At 39.8% G+C, this 20,818-nt stretch overlaps 1 protein-coding gene across 2 annotated transcripts; it reads right to left on the minus strand.

The window, feature by feature from the left end:
* Window positions 1-6,309: 6,309 nt before the first annotated feature.
* LOC128625248 (PAK4-inhibitor INKA2-like) lies at window positions 6,310-19,947 on the minus strand. Of its 2 annotated transcripts, none has more exons than XM_053653442.1 (2): window positions 19,364-19,947; window positions 6,310-9,537 (listed from the first exon to the last, which is right to left on the minus strand). In XM_053653442.1, exons 1-2 carry the CDS (start codon window positions 19,397-19,399, stop codon window positions 8,494-8,496), a joined length of 1,080 nt encoding a protein of 359 aa, XP_053509417.1. In that variant the 5' UTR covers window positions 19,400-19,947; the 3' UTR covers window positions 6,310-8,493. The 2 variants fall into 2 exon arrangements, with proteins under 2 accessions (XP_053509417.1, XP_053509418.1); XM_053653443.1 differs by lacking the exon at window positions 19,364-19,947 and adding an exon at window positions 10,323-11,474.
* Between the last annotated feature and the right edge of the window lie 871 nt (window positions 19,948-20,818).

A 20,818-nucleotide genomic window follows, 5' to 3' on the forward strand; every position in this document is an offset into this window, starting at 1 on the left:
CAACATCAGTGACATGGCCTGTATGAAATGTATCAGAACAAGCTTCTGAACCTTTTAGATGGTCAGAAACGTACTTCCAGAAGAAAAAATATCCAAAAATAGATCCAGTACTGATGCATTACTAAGGTTTTCCTTAATGCTGTCTAGACTATGTTTCTTAATACAGTATCACATAATGTTTTTTTTCCCTTCCCATTTCTCCCCCAATTTGGGTCTTGCTAATTCTTACCCACTATCTAACTCTCCCCATCACACAACAGCGACCAACTCTGGAGGATTGGACAAGCATGCACTTCCTCCGAGGGCAGCATAACACACTCGGAAGAAAGCGCTATCTGTTCTCTTCCACATACATAAGCTCACAGATGCCCAATGATTGGCTAGTGTTGCTCTGATTGACAGGTGAGAGAGAGTATGCCATCCCCCCAACCAGAGTGTATGGCTAGTTTTGCTGTCTTGGCTCCCAGTTATGGATGTCTGTGTCATCATTGGGATTCAGGATGAACTCTTTTCTGTTGCCCCGCTCGGGAGCTTATATTCTGTATTTCTTGTCAGTTGGTTGAAGCTGCTTTTTGTCAACAAAATGAAGATCATTATTTACAGTGTTTAACCATATATTATACTGTATGGCCAAAAGTATGTGGACACCTGACCGTCAAACCCATACTGTAAGTGTTTCTTTCCCAAATTGTTGCCACAAAGTTGGAAGCACACAAACGTATAGAATGTTTCTGTATGCTGTAGCATTAAAATTTCCCTTCACTGGAACTAACTTGCTCCAGCATGACAATGCCCCTGTGCACAAAAAACGAAGGCCATGAAGACATGGTCTTGGTCTAACCACACAGAATACCTTTGGAATGAACTGGAACACCGACTACGCCCCCAGACCTCCTTAACCAACATCAGTGCCTGACCTCACTAATGCTCTTGTAGCTGAATGAGAACAAATCCTCATAGCCACGCTCCGAAATCTAGTGGAAAGCCTTCCCAGAAGAGTGGAGGATATTAGAACAGCAAAGTGGGGACCAACTCTGGAATGGGATGTTCACAAAAATAGATACGAGTGTGATTGGTCAGGTGTCCACACACTTTTGGATATATAATATATTATCAAGGGCACCAATACTTTTGAAACCACTGTTTTGCAGGGAACTAAATGTAATTCTACATCAGAAAACATGTTTATGTACAGGATATTACTCATTATAGGTATTATTTATATTCTCTACACATGAGGGGGAAAAGAGAATTCATTTGTGGCACTAAAGTCTTTGAATGTTCTTTTGCCATCTCACCTCTGAGTAAAATAGGGAAAAGAGGGCAGCTTAAAATAACTGCTAGTCCTCACACTAAACTAATGGATTTTTCAGCCTTAAAGTCCATAAGTGACAGGAACATGAGGCTATTTTGGGTGATTTTTTTTTTTTCTCCTCAGGATGCTACGTAGCTGTCTGGTCGAATAAAAACACAGTCTGGTCCTGCTTCACTGAGCCTGGAGGAGATGAACCTCACTTTTATTTCTAAGACAGATTATCTAAGACAGCTATTTAGTCGTTAACATTTTCCACCCTGTAGCTCGTCCCGCTCTGTCACATAAGATCCACCACTATCTGTAAAAACACTAACCGATGCTAGCAAATGTGCCTATTGGTTTAGATTACACAAAATTATAGTTAGACTAATATTAGGTATTTTGCTAGCAAACTTTGGTGAATGTTTTAACCAGTGAATATAGTTTTTAAAGCTTAATATAATATATAATAGTTATATTATAATAATATAATAGTTTCTTGGCTAATGATTTTAATGAATCACATAAAATAATTCTAAGAATACTGTCAGCTAGCAGGCTAGTCAGCCTGGCTACACAAAATAGCTTAATAGATAATGCTGCTAAAGGTTTTCATTACAAAAATAATAGTTAATCAAAATCGGCTGCTAACTTTAACTACACAATATAATAGTGTTTGGTTATACAGTCAGCCTAAACTTAGCTCTTAGCTAGCTTGTTAAGCTAAGCTCTAGTTAGCTGGAGAAACATTTAGTTGGCTAATTTTATTAAAGTGGTGTGTTTAGGTAGCTGGCTATTTTAGGTTTTTAGATAATGTTGCTAAATCAGGATGTGTCTGTGTGTATGTGCGTGTTTTTAGGGTAAACATTTGCTAGCTGAATGTGAACAGGTCAATTCAATGTCATAGCATCTGCAATCTCTTCTATTTATTTTAAGTAAATCCACCAGAGCTGTTTACTCGACAGCCGGAGCCACATCAAAGGATCGAGGTGAAATCATAAGCAGATGCTAGAACAAATTTGGAAATTGGCCCTGTTTTTTTATTTGTCTGTTTGCAAAGCCACTGCCGTCCTCTGTAATCGGGGACCACAGCAGCTGTGTTCTCTCTCACCGAACACCGACCCGCAAGGGTTAAGGTTCTAACCCACATCTTTAATTAATGCTGTAACCGCCAGGGAGAGCAGACACATGATAATCACAGCCGGGCTGAGATGCACACATTATAGAGACCTGATGCCCCTGGGCTCTGGGCCTGATACCCCAAACCAACCTGGCATGTGCGTTCTGTCATGGATTTATTTCTAAACTGATGATTAGCGGTGTAGAGGTTTTTAAAGGAATTCATAACATATGCACCATGCATAATATATATAATGTAGACAAACAATCAACAGCATTGTGTTGCGATGAAGTGAAGTTACTGTTGCCACCATGAAGTTGATTATTTTCCTATAACATCACATCTGAGTCCTGAAGTGTTATTGTGTTATTCCATAGCAATTAGCACAGTAACACTAACTATTTTGAATTAATTAGTGAATGACACATGATAGTTTTTATCCATTGATAGTTACTTTTAATGTTCTGGAGGTAGTTAGAAGTTACCGTAATGCCATACATCCATTGTCCATATCGCTTATCCTACACAGGGTCGTGGGGGAGTCTGGAGCCTGTCCCAGGGAACTCAGGGCACAAGGCAAGGGGGACACCCTGGACAGGGGGCCAACCCATCACCGAGTACCTGGAGGAAACCCTGAAGCACAGGGAGAACATGCAAACTCCATGCACACAGGGAAATGTAGGATTCGAACCCCCAACCCCAGAGGTGCAAGGTTAGAATGCTAACCACCGTGCCCCGCACATGGTGCGAATACTCTAATAAGACAAGCTAGTTTTTAGCCAGAAACAGGAAAGAGGAAAATTGGTGAGACAACTGGTGAAACTGGAGACTCCTTCCATCAATGTTATGCTTATGTTATGTTATGTTTATCAATGTTACACATACTCATAAGTTACTGATGCAGCACAGAACCAAAGGCCGAGAAGAAGAAAGAGAGAAATATCTTCGTCAAGATGAAAAGGATGACTCTGAATCAAAAGAATAGCAATAATTACCAGTGTGAGTGGAGCTTCAGGAGAAGGAGAATGGAGCTTCAGACAGAAGGAGAAAGCAGGCGGGACCCTTGTTTCGTTGTCTGCTCTCTCTCTCTCTCTCTCTATCTCTCTCTCTCTCTCTCTCTCTCTCTGCAGCTTAAAGCTGCTCATTTGCATCTCATTTGGATTTTCAAACAGTGCTGTGGAATAAAACTGCACTGTGGGTGTGGGAGAAGTGGGACAAGAAGGAGATCAAACAGTCTCTGAAGTTTTCAGATGCTCCAGAGACACCCTATGTGAAGGTGTTTAGTCATCCAGATCTTTTTGAAATGTCTAATCATCAGAGGTGGAAAGTAAAAAAAGACATGCACTCTTGTTACAGTACTTGACTATATGGTTCACAGTAACAGTACTTTCATTAAATCTTTACTTGTACTTCACTTCATAAAATAATAATAATAATAATAATAATAATAATAATAATAATAATAATGGGCCTTATTTATCAAACAGATTTATGAGGAAATCGCTTTGATGTGTATTTTCACCCAAAATTTGCTATTCATGAAAATCCCGTAAATTTATAACAATTTTCGTCTCCTGCTCCTGAGTGTGTGTAAATTTTTGCATAAGACTAAAGGTACGTTCACACATACAGTGACTCGAAATATATCAGAATTCATGCTACATTTTTAATGATTCAATTATCATGCAACTATTATTATTAACATCATTTTTATTGACGAAAAAAGAATTCTGTTCAAAACATGAATTCAACACGAAATACAGTATTGAGTTCCTCTTTAAGCTTTCATGCCAGAGAAGCATCGGGGCTTTTGAACTAATCCAAATGCCTGAGTTCATTCTCGGACGTTATGTAAATTTAATTTTCCGTGAAATGATTTTATATAACTCCTCTGGCCATTCTGATTAAATAAACCATTTCAGATGGAGTGATGCAGAAGAAGATGCATTTAATTTTCAGCTTAATCGTGTTTATTTGGAAAGGTTTATTAGATTTAAGTGGAGTTTAGTCTGATGTCTAATAATATGGCCATCTTTTCAGGACACGAGAATGATAAATAATGGTTTCATTTACTAATTTAATTGATTCTGTTGTGTATTAATGGATGGAGACGTCACTCTCACCACCCAGATAAAACATGTACAGCTCATATACTGTAACGGTGTGCCAAGTTTCCCATTAGTGAGTGTGTTCCTGTTTATTGATTTTCTCACTGCATGAGTGGTTTGCTCTCCACGCAGGCCCAAAACAGCTTCGTAAACAGTTGATCTGAAGCTCTGTGTGAAGATGTACATGTGTGTTTGAGAGCGTGTACATCTCTATGTATATACATAGTCTATAATGAGTGACAATGATGTTTTAAATCACTCTTTTTTTTTTTTTACCACTTCTTTCATTAATATGTTGGATTATTTTTACAGTTTCCTACATTACCAACAATCCTGTTCGACTTCCTGCAGATAGTAGTACAGCCCTCGCTTCATCTCTACTTAGAGAGTGATGCAGTGGTGCTTTAGTGTTGAGAAATCTGTCCAGCTTTCTCACCTCCTCATGTGTACACTCTGCTCAAAGAGATTAGCTTGCAAATCTTCAATTTCATGCTAATACCGCCATCAACGCCATCGTAGAACTAGCAAAGCCGTAACTCAGCATGACTTCGTCTGGGACTTTGAGTCCAACATTTGCACCAACATCTTCACTGCTTCTGTGCTGGATTTCTCATTAAATGTCACTGGAAAATGGTGAATGAGAAAGGAAACACTAGCTCTTGTTTTTTGAGCTAACCATTATCACTTATGTTTCAGATCGTTGAAATGGCAGTAAAACTATCCACCTGTGACGTCAGCATGGAACACAAACGCTAACTGACAACAGCTTTTTTTTTTTTGAGTATGTGCCATATTAGGATCTTATATGAATATTTTAGGATATTATTGGTCATAGATCAGAGTCTGAGGAGAATTAAGGATAAGGAAATTATTTATTTTATACAACAATATTGCGCGTTCTCTTGGAAAGGGTGCTAATATTTATGGAGTTGACTCTAACGTCTTTAAGATCTACCCAGATGTGAACAGGATTGCTATCAAAAATTGGAAGAAAAAAAAGAAGAAGTGATTTTTGGACGTGAACTGTCTAATATGGTTTTGTGAGTATGGGGTGTTGGAAATGCAACTCAGCAGGAGGTCTGATGAAGGTCTGATTTATCGCTCTCTCTCTTTCTCGCTCTTGCTCTTTCTCTCTGGTGATAAATATAAAAAGTGAAATGTGAGCACATTCCGGTGGCCTGCAGTAAAGCTCTGGATGGAACAGCTGAACATGTTGACATAGGAAGAATGAATTTGTGAGATCGGGAATTTGATCCACTTCCCAATTCTCTTTCCGGCTCCTTCCGAACACGTTCACTCACTCATCAATCTCAGAATCAATCCCACCTTAATCCCATTATCAACACTGGACTATGTCTAGAAAAAATGACCGCATGCTGTCGGGTTACAGAGCGTGATTGTGCAACGAGACGGAGCTGCTTTGTCCTACTTCTTGGGGCAGTGAGAGAGCGGCAGCTGCCCAGGCAGTGAGACAGGAAGAAGGGGGATGGAGTGAGGAAGGACAGAGGAAGGCAGTCATCCAGTTAGTGAGTGCTCACATCCCTCTTGCTCTTTCTCTCTCAGCCTCGAGGGGAAGATAGAAGAGAAGGAGTCTGTGAGGAAGACGACAGCTGCAGCCCTCGGGTTCTCGAGCTTGGGAAGAGCTGCTCAGTTTCCCATCCAACCCTGCACCTGGCTGCCCTGAATGGACAGAGTGTGGTTTAGACATTTTTATTCATGTTTATAAGAAGTAAAACACTGTTAAATGGTGTAGTGATGTTAATAAATGGTGACAATGGTCACGTCAACCAATTCACTAAAAACACTTATTTATTTATTTATTTATTACTCAAAGAATTGCAGCATAGTCGATGGCTGACACATGGTTCTATCCTGAGCTCAGGTTACTGTCTGTGTGGCATTTCGCATGCCATCTTTGTGTCCGCATGGGTTTCCTCCGGGTCCTCTGGTTTCTTCCCATCTCTCAAAAACATGCCAGTAAGTTGCTTGTGGCCAGTTTTCCCAGGAATGACTCCGGATACACCTCTATAGCTGACTAGCATAAAGTGGTTACTCACAGTGAGTGAATGAGTGAGTTTTGTTGATTCTTGGGGTCAACTCATGTAATACTCATTGTAGCAACTGGGGTGTGAGTACCAGATGTGAAGCAGGGGAGGATATCATGGAGAATGAGCAGGTAATGAGTGAGTATCTACACCTGTGTGCAGTTAATGAGACAAAGAGAGAGTGAGAGCGAGAGGATGCAAACAACTCCACCAACCTTGACCATGAACAGACAATGGCAACAGTAACTTTGTGTGCGTAATATTTATATTAGAAAAGCACTGTGTCGATTTAAATAAAATAATCTCCATAGGTAGATAAGAAGCCTGCCTCCCTTCTCCTCATTCCCCCTCCTTACCCGACCAGGCGCCTCAAAAACAACATCCTGTTTGGCGCTTTCTGAAACCCAAACCTCGAGTTGACTCCCACACTGGAGCTAGAGTTGGAATTGGAATAGAGTTTGGGGGGGGTTGCCAATAGTTTTGAAAACTATTTTTGCAAAGGGAAACGCTCAATTTATGAAAACCTTATCTGTTATTGTATGCATTTTTGAGTTTTAGACATGCAGTAAGGTCATCACTGACACTTAATACATATTTTTTTTGTTTTTAAATATAAAGAAATATACATTTTTTATTGAAATTGTAACAACAGACAGGTCTCACAGTATATATACACTGATTTCAATAACATGATAAAAAAAAAAAACCTTGCTTTGGCAAGACAACAAAATACAGGCTTAACAAACGACGCCATTTCTACATTTCCATGCCCATTTCCACTGTATAAATCGCAGTTAGGTACAAAAGTACTTTGTGACTATGGTAGAAAAGTGTCGACAGTTCATTTTCACCCTCAGAGCACAGAATGGCTTTTTGTGTATCAGCATTTTCTCCTCGTTATTTTACGGTCGTGTCATGAATTGTGAATGCTGCATGATGCTGAAGTATATTTCGTATCTGGAAGAAAAAAAAGAAACAACCCAACCCACAGCTTTTCTACACAGTGTAAGTACTTGTGTACGTTTATATCCCCTTACAAGCCACCAGTTGAAAAATGTAGCCTCATATCCCCCCTCTTAAAGATTATGTAAGATTCAAAAGGGATTATTATGTCTTCTAAAACAAATAATGGTGACCTGGTCAGTTGGAGCTACATCCTTTTGCATATTTCAGACATTTTTTTTGAAGTAGATTTTTGATATTCTGCCATCTCAAGTTTCAGTTTATTCTTCTTAGGAGTCCCTTTGAGATTCAAAGTCACCTGGGGGGGGTGTATGTGTGGGCATTGTACACTATTATCCTTTGTATGTCAAATGCAAGACTGCGAGACTATTCTGCAGTTCATCCATTTGCACAAGCTAATTATTTAAATAAAAAATAAACTATTAGAGAGTATTGGTACAAACGTGATATTAAATTTGTAGGTGAATAAAAAAAAAGTTTGACACTTTTCTCCTATTTCATTAAGATACTAAAGGCAGGTCTACATGTAAGTGTTGGGAGGAAGATCTGTGCCATACTGTACATAATGCAACCTCTACAAACAGATCCGAAAGTAAACACACTGAACAGTTTTACAGAAGTTCATGGTCGAGAGGAACCTCTATTTGCCCTGAATGAAGACCGTGGTAATTCAGTGCAGACACATGGTAGATTTGTGTTTGAGATTAAAACAAGAAAGTACATTTTAAGAGATTAAAACAAGAAAGAGTGGAGAGGAAAAAAATATTAGCATATCAGCAGAAGTGTCTTGGGTATTTGTATTCTCACTGAGAGGCGAGTGCTGTTCGTCAGAAAAAGATCTCATTTCACACCCTGAAGGCTTTGATAGATTGTCATCGACGAAGTCCAAACCAAATCAATTTTTAATCGCACTCAGTTCTGCGCAAATGTTGAATTCCCACCTCGTCATCCAGAAAATCACTGTTAAACCCAAACAGCTGTATGATAATCAAGCAAAGGCTGGACCTTTTCCACTGCATCTGTAGGTCTCCTATCTAGGTAAAGTCCTAATAAATGGCCCCTCTCCTCTGCTGGCTGAGGACACAATCTACCCTTTGCTTGCTGTCCACCCCCTGCCCAAAATGGCAAGTAGAATCTACCCTTGGCCTTGGTGGTTTTCTTGGGTCTCTTGAAAAGCTCTGCTTCAGAGTCATGACCTGGTGGCATCCAACCAGGTTTTTCTTTCAACAGTTTGTCCCGGTCAGGTCGCACACTACGCAGAAACTTCTTAAAGATATTGCTTGTCAGCGAGAACCTTTTGCAGAGCTCTTGGGATCGGCTGAGGTAGAGCGGATGAGCTGGGGAGTCTGGTCTGTTGATTCCCTCTCCCCCTTCAGGACAGTCTTTATCCACTTCGGGCAGGTCAAGCCAGTTGCCTACCAGGTCAGCAAGCACGTTGTCTCCAAGCACTAGGGGTTGACGATTGCGGCTGCGACTCATGAGAGAGGATGTCCAGTCACTGGAGTCGTCCAAGCTGTCTTCGATGTAGTCACTGTCCAAGGATGGTCCCTCTCGAGACAAGCTATGGAGAATCCCAGACAGATCCACTGATGTAAGTCGGGATGAGTGTGGGTGCATGCTTTGGTGGTCCGTTGGTGTTTGACACATTTTTGGGCCACAATATTCAACTTGTGGGGCAGTGTATCCTGTGATCTTCTTGAGCAAAGGCAAACCCTCACTCTCCAGACTGGATGTAGATGGTGAAGTCCCGACACTACTGCGATGTAGGTGATGAAGTTGAACTTTATCTTTTTGGCCAGAGATCTCAGATAACTGATGTTCCTGGTCTTGAGGCTCAAAGTTACAGTTAATGGATTTAGCTGGTGGTGGAGACGCACAATTCTTTTTTCCCGAGATCTCCAGCTGCTCAAGGGCAGTTTGAACTTGGAGAAGTTTGAGTTCTTGAAGAGCTCCCATCATGGAGTTCATTTGAGCGTGAAGACCATCACCAGCCTCTTTCATAGAAAGCTGCAGAGGGCAGAGGCAAAGGAATGGATAATAAAAGGAATTCGTTAACATGACATATACTGATCTTGGTAAGTGCTGAACAATCTTAGAAAAATGGTTTCTCAAGGGCTTTTTTGAATAGTTAAGGTTTCTAAGTGCTCTTAAGGATACATATTTGGAAAATCCTCTCTGATAGTGAGACACTTTGTAGCAGGGTAGTACATAAAACCTTCAAGGGTTCTCCCCCCAGCCAGAGGGACACACCAAAAAACTCTTATATCTGATATTTTTTTCTAAGAGAGTAGCAACGTAAAGGGTCCTTTAATTTCTTCATATAGAGAATAATGCAAATATTCTATGTAAAAATCTAAGACAATCCTAAAGAAATCCTTTAGAAAGCTACAACTGTTAACTGTCACAAGAAACCTTGCAGCACCCTTTACTTAAGACTGTACAGTGATTACTTATCACTTTGCATTTTTTTTAACCTTATCAATAAGATCTATTAAATAGATATATGTTTCTGGATTAAAAATATATATTAAAATATACCATTTGTCAACCAGACATCTATACCCATCTTCTAAATAGTGAAAGGTTTAGTTGCTTGTCATATCCCAGCACTCAATAACCACTTAACACTAGTTCAAATACAATCCTTCTTGCTGATGATGTAAATCCTAAACAACAAATTTTGAGTGTGTATTTCCTTACAACTTATCTAATTGTGCATCATTATCCCTCAATTATCTTTCTTGATGGCATTTTACATGTAATCCAAACACAAAAAGAGACTATCGACTTACCTTGCATCATCTTTCACACAGGGGAGTTCCTCCCTTCTGTCAGTCTCTAGTCCTCTCACCTTTCAGAGGCCAAGTTTGCTAGCCCTATATGTCACTTTCTGCCAATTGGAGACCTTGTTCTGCTCTGGCACCCAATAGGACACGTCTAGACATTAATCCCAAACAGAGGGGCCAGTTCACTCAAGCATAATCGATTGACAGAAACTGGTGAGAGTGACAGTGTGGGGGTGGTAGAGGGATGCCATATGTCATGACTGTGTTTTACCCACTCTTGAAATAATTACTGACTCCATTATGGACAATACCAGTAGTAGAATTGATATTTTGACAGGAGATAATAAAGAGCATCAAAGGGCAGATATTCCTTAAAAACACTTTATCATTTACAAAATCTACTGGATCCTTCTAGCACCCTGAAGACCTGTTCAGTGTTTTCTAAACCTGTTATAAAGATTACTATATTAATAATAGACCATGCATGTGGTAGAATGGTCTTTTTTTCACGAAACCATAAAAGAAAGAATGTACAGCACTATTAATACTTAAGTTCATCGTCTAATCATGATGGGGAAACTCCATGTTATAAACCTTGGACATTTAATTTGTTGATATAAAAAGTGCTTTTATTTGTGTGTTAGTTCCATGGAAAATGTAGCTACACTTAATTATAACCATTAGCTTGTTCTCCATCTGTGTACATCACACATATGGCTGACTTCATTACAAATTACATAATGGCTGTTTGATTACACAATCCTGTGGGCATCACCACATAAACTGCTACGCTCCACCATTACAGATGCTTACGTCTTTCAAAAAGATTGCTCTTGAATAATTCAGTGTCGTGTTTGCATGTTACAAGGTGGCAGCCATGTGCGTTTCTAGACGTGACTAGTTTGAACATCTGCTCGTGCGGGGTGTTTTTACTCAAATATGAATGCGGAAAAGCATTACTGAGGCCATTTCATTGGAAGACTGGAAAGTAGGGCTGGGCAGTAGAACAATTGAGTATTGAAATTGTGATAAATTACAGCAAAATATGCTTTTATGAGATAAAGTCTTTATCCATTATCCATTTTTCCTGACAGTATTAACAAATTCATGTATGTAATGTATTTTCATACCAAATGTTTCATTTTTAATGTTTTTTTTAGATAAGTAATTAGTGTTTGTACTGTTGAGGTTAAAATATAACTGAAACCATAGTTTTTTGTACAATTTTAAACAGAATTTTTACATGAATTAAAAAAAAATCTGATTGTCCTCCCTTATTGAAAGCAGTCTTTTGAATAGGCATGCCTTGTTAGCACTGACTCCACCCAGACATGATGTGCCCCAACTCATGTTTTTCTGATTAAATCCTGCATCTCCTTTAACTATCCCAGGGCCTTGTCATTTTCCTGCATCAGCTCAGATGTTTATTCTGCTGCTGTACTCATGTCCCCTGGTAAAGTGCAGACTAACAATGCTCTGTCTGCTAGTAGCCTCCTCACTTGATTGAAAAGGGCACTTCGACGAGCTCTATTAATGACCATGTAAATGTCAGGCGCACGGGAGGAAATACGCTTCAAACAAACGAAAGGCATTGGTTGCAAGCTTACGTCGCTATACGCTAGGGCATGCTCATAGGGCATCTCGACGATTAATCGACAACATACTGTACTTTATTTATACTATTTATCCAGCATAACCAATGGCTGCATTTAAAGTCTAATATGTAAGGAATAAAACATGTACTAGAATAATTACAACAGGGTGTTTTTGACGTAACTTAGTAACTGTTATAATATTAAAGTTGATATGATTGTCCTATAACAGTAAGTCTCAAAGGACGTTAATCTCATAGCTCTCACAGCAATTTGCCAGTGATTGCATTTATTTATTTATTAAAGAATGACACATGTTGTGGAATGTACGAGAAACAAGCTGGTTTCTGTTATAAACCCTTGTAGACAGAACTACTATCAGATCTGCTGTTATAGAAACTTAATCAACCTTCAGATTAATCAGAACCAAGAATTCACTAGAGTTAGGGTTATAGTTTGTGTTCTACTGGTATATTCGTATAGCACACTATCCTATGTAGTGAGCATATGTAGTTAATATGCCGCTAAGAATTGTAAAATCTAGCTAAATATCGTTAAAATAAAACATAAAATAAAAACATTAAAGGTCACAATTACATTATGCTACTGCTCGGATTGCAGCAGTATGGCAAAGTACTTCATATTCAACTGCTATAATGTTGAAATTTTATAGTTACATCTGAGATATTTTGTATAGGCTTAGGAAGAAAGAATGTACTTTGATGGTTTGTGTGAATGAATGCTAATTTTAAAAGTAAATAAAAATGCATCATTTCTCTCCATCCCTAACGCAGAGTGCAATCAGTAGACAGAATATGCAAATATTCGGAAACTGAAGCCGTAATAACACACGCTGGACGGTTTCTCACAAATATGTCTGTAAGCCGTCAACACTGAAGCTTTAGACATGGTAATACATCGCTCCTAAGAGTGTGAGGCACCATGTCGACTGCCGGCTGAACAAATTGCATCCTGTGTGCCGTTTCATAACGAACGTTTGCTCGCGGACCAATAGATTAATGAGTATGTGAGGCACAAAGCATGTATTTAAACACGAACATATATATATATATCTCTAGCAGGAATCAAGAGTGTCTTTCCATAGACCCATGAAACAGCACATCTGAACGTGGAGGTCACACAGATTAATGAGGGCATTTACAAGAGACTGCATGGGCAAACGAAGCTATTTCATGCCATGAGAGTAAATAGGGCTTTTCAGGGTGCTGGAAATTGAGTGCACTTATTTTACATCCTGCTCAGGGAATATGAATTACAAAGGTCAGAAGTGGAAATGGGATCCGCATCTTACTGAGACAAGACCAAGCTAAAACATGGGACTTGTTGGAATCTATTATTATTATTATTATTATTATTATTATTATTGTTTTAAAGCATGAGGTTAAAAATATCTTGTGTGTGCACTGATTAAATGCTCTGCAAAACCAGCAAATCCATTTGCATGCATTTCCATGTGATAAGCTGGAGACATTTCCTTTTGACCTATTTAAGGACGAAACGAAGCACTGAGGCACATATCATCAAAGCTGTTTGGGCCAAATTTAAAAATAATCATCGCTGGTTTGCATATCAGAGCCAGACACTTTATATACTACTGTATAATGTACGCTCGTACTGATAAAAGCTGGAGCGTATGAGATTTACGCAGCGTGATAACCGAAGCATCTTCTGAGTCACAGGGAAGGAAAGAAGGAACAGGGATTAGCAAAAGCACTCAACTGAGTACTTTATGATTTTTTTTTTTTATCTTAATCTGTCCTCCCGCAACGTTCATCATTATTGGCTCAGCAGTTGGACGCAAATCTTTCAGACTTAACATAACAGAATATGGCAATTTCGGCGCTCCAGCTGCGTGTTTTTCCCCTCGACAGGCTGAGTAATCGGCCTTAATCCATGCAGGCTAAATTGACTTGGGTGTGTATGTTCACAGTCCCTTGTTCATGTCCAGAGCTGGTCGTTAGAGGTTATCGGCAGCATCTCCAGCACAATAAACATGTAAGCGCAGCCGCAGCTGTTGCCAGAATCCGAGCCAATTTTAGCTGGCGGGAAGGAAGGGCTTTGTGAAGAACAGGAGCGACGGAGGAACAGACCATGGAACAGAGACCTGGCTCAAATCAGGCCCATTCTTACATCTGACGCTAACTTTTATTACAGCGTTTGTTTTATGACAGCATTTGTTTTGCGAGCCGAGGGCACTCCACCTACTTTCAAGTAAAAAAAAAAAAAACATGTTGAGACAGAGCTTTGAGGACTTTAGATGTTTGAAACATTGGTAAATCATGGAAATAAAGTAATAAAGAACCTGGAGGAGGACATTGGTTCTCCAGACAAAAATAACAGTACAAAAAAGTTGTTTAGCATTGCTGCCTCACATAGCTCCAGAGTTCTATGTTTCGATCCTGAACTCTGTTCAGAGTCTTGCATGTTCTCCAGGGTTTCCTCTGTGCTCTCAGGTTTTCTCACACTTCCCAAAAACATTTTATCACTGTCTATAAATTACCCCAAAGTGTGAATGTTTGTGTTCATGCTGCATTGCGATGGACTGGAATCCCTTCCGGCCCAATCCTGGCTCGAACTTAGCTTTCTTACTGCAGATAAATGAATAACTGACTGGAATGATGTTGTTAACATGGTCTACATGGTGATACATTGGTAAAAATCACAATCCACTAATCACACATGATATTACGGAGATGCCAGTGATCCTGACCATTCTGCTCTCCGGACCTGCCTGATCCATCCTGATGCCCTTCCTCTGGATGGAGCTCTCATCAACTGGATGTTACATTCTGCCATGCGGATGACTACAAGCAGTGCAGCCTGGAGATTGCTGAGGATGGTACCGCTTGAAGTACCATGGAAATGGTTTTGGACCTCAATTCCACATGGACATTCTCGCTGTGGTTGTTGGGACTACGGTTGCTGCTATGGCCTTAGGACTGCAATTACCACATACAGTTTTACACTCAAGTCTCTAGTGAACAGTGGACTAGTTCAACAAATCAAACTTCATATAAAAACCATAAGAACTTTCTTTTACTTTCACACTATCCGTTGTTACCCAGATGATGATGGGTACCCTTCTAAGTCTGGTCCCTCTCAAGGTTTCTTCCTCATATCGTCTTATGGAGTTTTTCCTCACCAATGTCGCCACCAGCTTGCTCAATAGGGATAAATTCACACACTTAAAATCTGTATTCTGTGTTTATATGTTTCTGTAAAGCTGCTTTGAGACAGTGTCCATTGTTAATAGCGCTATACAAATCAAATTGAATTGAAACTGATCTGTTATTATATTATTATTATATAAATTATTTGCTGATTTGAACGGTAATGGATTTATATAATATAACTTCAATAATGTATTATAACAAATAGCCTGTAAATAATGTCAAATTGGACCTAATATGTCGAGTCAGTGGAACCTTTTAAGAATGAAAAGCACTCCAGACAAATAAACAAAATATTACTGCACATGTTTAAATAACAAGCCTAATATTTGAACAGTCGGATCGTGTTCAAAGACAGTCCCTGACTGCAAAACTTTCAGAACCCCTGGTCTAATTGCAACATGATTCAGTTTGTTACTGGTGGAAACACAGTTTGTTTTACAACGGTCCAAATCAAATGATGTTTTAAAAGACAACTGGTAAAGGTGGGTTTATTGTGCCAAAATGATGGATCTTCTTGGCATGTTATTAACTGGAATTTTCTTGAATAAGAACAATCACCTGCATGAGTTCTCTGAAAACCAAGAAGGGTTCATCAAAACACATTTCTGATCAGGGATCAAGGAACAGCCGCATATCAGACAGCTGAAAACATGCCAGAAATTTCTTGCACTGTGAAACCAACCCAGGGAAATATCAAAAGCGACAAAGCCACAAGCGAATCAAGATTTTGAACTAGAGCGAGGTTTTCTGAAGGTGGTCAGTCAAAATAGCCCTGAGCTCTGCAGGGGTTAAAGCCGAACCTTCCTACCACACACAGTCTGACCTCAGTGACCTCTAATCATGTTCACACTTGTGCCTGACAGGCGGCATTCAATTAGCTAAGTCATTAAGGTTAAAGCTCTAAGAGCAGGTGATGAAGAACTTACAGTATGTGGCATTCATGAGCAAGTCAGAACCGGAAGTTTCCGACAGCCGAGTAGTCATGTGAACGACCTCCAACTCGTATTTTCCGACTCAAAAAGTCTCTAAAACGTTCAGAATTTTCCAGGAGGAAATCCGTGATATAATTTCAACATGGCAGCACTCTATTATTAAACAGACTTACGCGTTTCTATTTGTGTATGCTTTAATATCACTAAACACAACAGATTTGTTGGATAACTGAAAGGTTCATTGATTTTGTGGAAGTTCTTGAGAAACTGTGCATGTTCATGGTTTTGGTTTTCTCTTTTTCCCAGCGCTATATTAATTACAACCCATTACCCAGCTACCACACTACATATGAGGAGTTAGTTTTTTTAGTTGATGCTTTCTCTGTATCATGACAAGCTGCATTTTGAGCTTCTATGATACAAGTAATAAATAGGGATGTCACGAGAACCGATACTTCGGTACCAAGTCGGTACCAACATTCTTAAAACGTGACACTACTTGTTTTTCTGCAGTAGCGTAGGTAACGTTGGTAATGAAGGTAGTGGCGTTGCAATTCTTCTGAATCTGATGGGGGCAGCAAATACGCGCAAGTGTTTTAGTCGGTCCACAAGTGGTAAAGAAGAAGAAGAAGAGGAACGCCTACAAGCACACGGGGAAAACTACAGAAGATTAGCTTAGCTTAACAAGTTTAGCTCCGCCCCGACTCGTTGAGAGGCAGAGAGAGGAAAGCTTGTTGAGAGGAAAGGTAGCGTTGGTTGCCGGTGTGCAACAGATGTTATCATTCATTTCAGACAAAGTGAGGAAACACCTGGAATTTGGCGAAGCACCTGAAAGACTATATTATGTTTATTTTAGGCAGCTGGCATTGTGGCCGTGAAACCAGCTAACGTTATGCTCCATGTAATGTTTGCGATAGCCAGTTATTTGTTAATGATGCTAACGCATTGCAATGTTATAAACTACCTCCTAATGGTCCACCATGCATTGCCATTCAGCCCATGTCCTGTCAGTTAAATGTAGCCTAATGTCACTAATAATTATTCAAATGTTCATGCTTTTAATAAATCTTTTTGGCCTGCTACCATATTTAAACTAATGCTTGCATTCAGAGTATAAGGGGTGTGTGTGTGTGTGTGTGTGTGTGTGTGTGTGTGTGAGTGTGTGTGTGTGTGTATGTGTGTGTGTGTGAGTGTGTGTGTGTATGTGTGTGTGTGTGTGTGTGTGCGCATGCACGTGCATTTAGGGGTGCACCTTAGCACTTGTTATTAGCACTTATCACTGTTGTATTAGTCATTGTCAGACAGTGTTTGATAAGTAAAATATCTCTCTCTCTCTCTCTCTCTCTCTCTCTCGCTCTCTTTTTGCCAGTATCAGCCAGAGGAGGATGTCCTCCAGGAGTTTTTAATTTTATTGTTAAATTTATTTATTTATTTATTTATTTTTAAACCACACCATGGTATCGGCTTTGGTATCGAGTATCGGGTACTTTTGGTGGTATCGGTACCGACTACTAGATTTTTGGTATTGTGACATCCCTAGTAATAAACAGAGACTAACTTATTTCACAGATGTTCCACATTATGTACAACTAGGAACGGATAAAAAAAAGTACGAGGTCATTCTTTGGTTAATAAAAAATGTAATCTGTGGCAAACTGCTGTGGCGTAAAAGGAATAAAACGCTTGCTGTTCTTGGAAAATAATCAACTTTCAGGGTGGTAAGACTAACCATAATGCCACGGCTGATTAGTTTCCTATAACAGCACGCAGAAAATGCAGCAAGGCACTGATCTTAAAATGAACACTTTCAGTCAAGTTAAACTACTTTGCCATAATGGCAGACAGACAGACAGATATGACCATGTGGCATCTCTGGCAAAAAACAGCCCGAGTGCCAGACTCTTCTCCTCAGGAAGCCCAGGAAGACGGCTGTGCTCCTTTCGAAATGCATCTGTGTCTCCAGGCCGCAGCCCTTCACGCCCCCTTACCATGTTAGCAAACTTATAAATCGCAACCATGATGCACCCTGGCACACGCCTGTCACCCCTGATCTCAATGCCAGCTGGTAGACATGGGAGTAATTTGATGGAGTGTCTCCAGAAGTGACCTGGTGGTGTGCCATGCCCAGGAGCATGAGAGAAACTCCATTAGGATAGGATTACATGAAGACTCGGGTCTAGTTTCAATAATTCTGTTCTGAAATGCTGAGGATTGTATGTCGAAGTAAAAAAAAAAAAGAACTGTGGACTGTTCGATACATTTTTACGATTGCCTTGAGTAGTGAAAAACGAAGAGGCGGAGTTTGAATTTTTCAAAATGGATGACACAAGCACTAAACGGAAGACTGTAGCTACTGTAATGTACGAATTTATACCACAGCGGTGTTGAATTCTTCAATCTGATCGGTCAGAGGGTATTGATCTGTTGATCACAAGCCTGTATGAATGCGCTCTTTTGACTATGTTATCGCTTCCATAGCAACCCATTCATACAATGGACGCTCCACATAATCTAAGTACAATAATAAACTGTTTTTTAAATAAACGGTTACAAAGTAGCTACAGCATGTTATTTGTTAATCACTTGTAATCAATCGTAACACGTCTCCTGTAGCATTAGAGGAACAAGACACTTTGGGAATGTGCTGTTACAGGAAAATAAATCAACTTTGGCCTAGTAACAGTAACTTCTTCATGTTTTAAATTTATTTATTTATTAACACTGTAATTAACTCCAAAAAAAGATCCACAATGAATGTACTCCAAAGCAATTAAGACGTGTCCTCACAAAACGTGTGGAAATCCAGAGTGAAACAACGAGGGCTGACGTCACTCGTGACATCATAAATGACGCTGTGTTTATAAAAACATGCCAAGATGCACGCCTTAAATCACCAACCAAACCGCAACGGAAATCACTCCATCTGACCTGAAAGCACGTATACCTACAGCACGTGCGCGAATAAAATAAAATAAAATAGAGTATGCAATTGAATTTTAACGAATGCACGCATTCTGGTAGTAATAATTATAAACAACTTACAATTGCATCGTATTGCACGAGATCTGTATAAGCGTGCTGGTTGTAAACAACGACATGCCCAGCGTGTGCGAATGGCACACTCAGAGAAACATATCTGATTTACACTGTATTTCTTTAACGCTTTATGGGATTTATTGTTGGACCAGTACCCAAACAAGTCCTATAACACTGGCTAGGGATGCAATAGATTCTATAGCCTATAATACTGGGGTTTTTAAAAAAAACAGAAAATAAGTAAATAAATAAATAAAAACAGTGAATGCATATCATATCCTATGCATACGTACCAGTTCTTGTCTCAGTCTCTTCAAACATGAATCCATGCTTATGAGCTCCGAGGCGCTAAAAATGGTTCCATTACATTAGAAATAGATCAGTACCAACAGCTGATTAATGAACTTCTTCTGTTTTGAGGAAGATTGGATTTTCTTCCGGAATCAATTCTCGGGAATAAAAAGCGCACGTGAAGCACGAGTCATGTTCAGGAACGCGCGCGCCTGCAGCTGTGTGCTCGTGCTCTCTCTCTCTCTCTTTCTCTATGTTCCTCTTCAGGAAAATACCCCTGTCTCAAAAGTTGCACCATAAAAGCTTATAAGCTTCAGGACTGAGTAACAGTGCTGTCCTGTCTTTTTCACGTCAAGTCTGCAATCCGCATGGCAGCTGTCCTGCTTCTCCCCCCACATACACGCTTTCCTCACGCGCAGCAAACGCAAAGAAAAGTGCACACTCCTCCCCTTCCCTTAATTATGCGCCTAATTCTACAGGCTTAGAGAAGTTCACTCAGATATGATCACTTACAGCTTACAAGCAGGGCTGTATGATAGTGCAAGTGCACAAGTGTGATGGAGTAAATGTAAACATGCGGCCAAGTGCAAAAGTGTGCATCCCTCATGGCTACTGAGAAAGAAAGAAATGAAAAAAACCAAGCAAACAAATTGCGGAGTTTTCTGCAAAATTCTCTTTAACTAAAGATGATATATATATATATATATATATATGTATGTATATATGTATGTATGTATGTTCCGTTTTTTGGAGGTGGGAGGAAACCAGAGAACCCAGAGGAAACACATACACAGACACTGGAAGAACATGTGAAACTCCTCACCACACAGACAGGAACCTGAGCTCAGGATCAAACCAGTCCCTCTTGAGCTGCGATGGACCAAAGCTACCCCCTGTACCACCATGCCACTCTTTATGATAAATTTTCAATGATCCGTTCAATGATCCGTTCTAAAGGATTCATTCTAAACTCCTCCTTTCAGAGCGCATACTCTGCTCTGATTGGTCAGATGTCCCAGTCTGCTGTGATTGCTCTACCGCTGTCAGCGTGTGTCGAAAAAGGAAACGTCCACTACCGTAACGAGTTTCAGCTCCGACTGTTCATGAGCAACCGATGAAGACCAGAGGTGGGTTTTTTTTTTTTTTTTTACAAACCTACGTAGGTTAGTACAGGAAGTAAGTCTGGAATCACTAACGACTCGTTTCAGCTGTTCAGAATCGCTTCTTTCTTTTGGGAGTTGATAACCCCGTTTGTCATGTGCTTTGAGTTTTGAAACTTTGAAGACGTTTTTACATTCACAAACAGCTCTACAACACACTCCAGGAAAGGTAATATCTGAAAGACCATTATAAGTGCACTTTAAAGATCATCACGAGACAATCCATGCTGTACCGTATGTCTACTTCGGTAGCAAAATTAACAGAGCGGAAAAATCCTCTGTTCCTTTAACTGACCC

Source organism: Ictalurus furcatus, chromosome 21, assembly GCF_023375685.1.
Source record: "Ictalurus furcatus strain D&B chromosome 21, Billie_1.0, whole genome shotgun sequence".
NCBI lineage: Eukaryota > Metazoa > Chordata > Actinopteri > Siluriformes > Ictaluridae > Ictalurus > Ictalurus furcatus.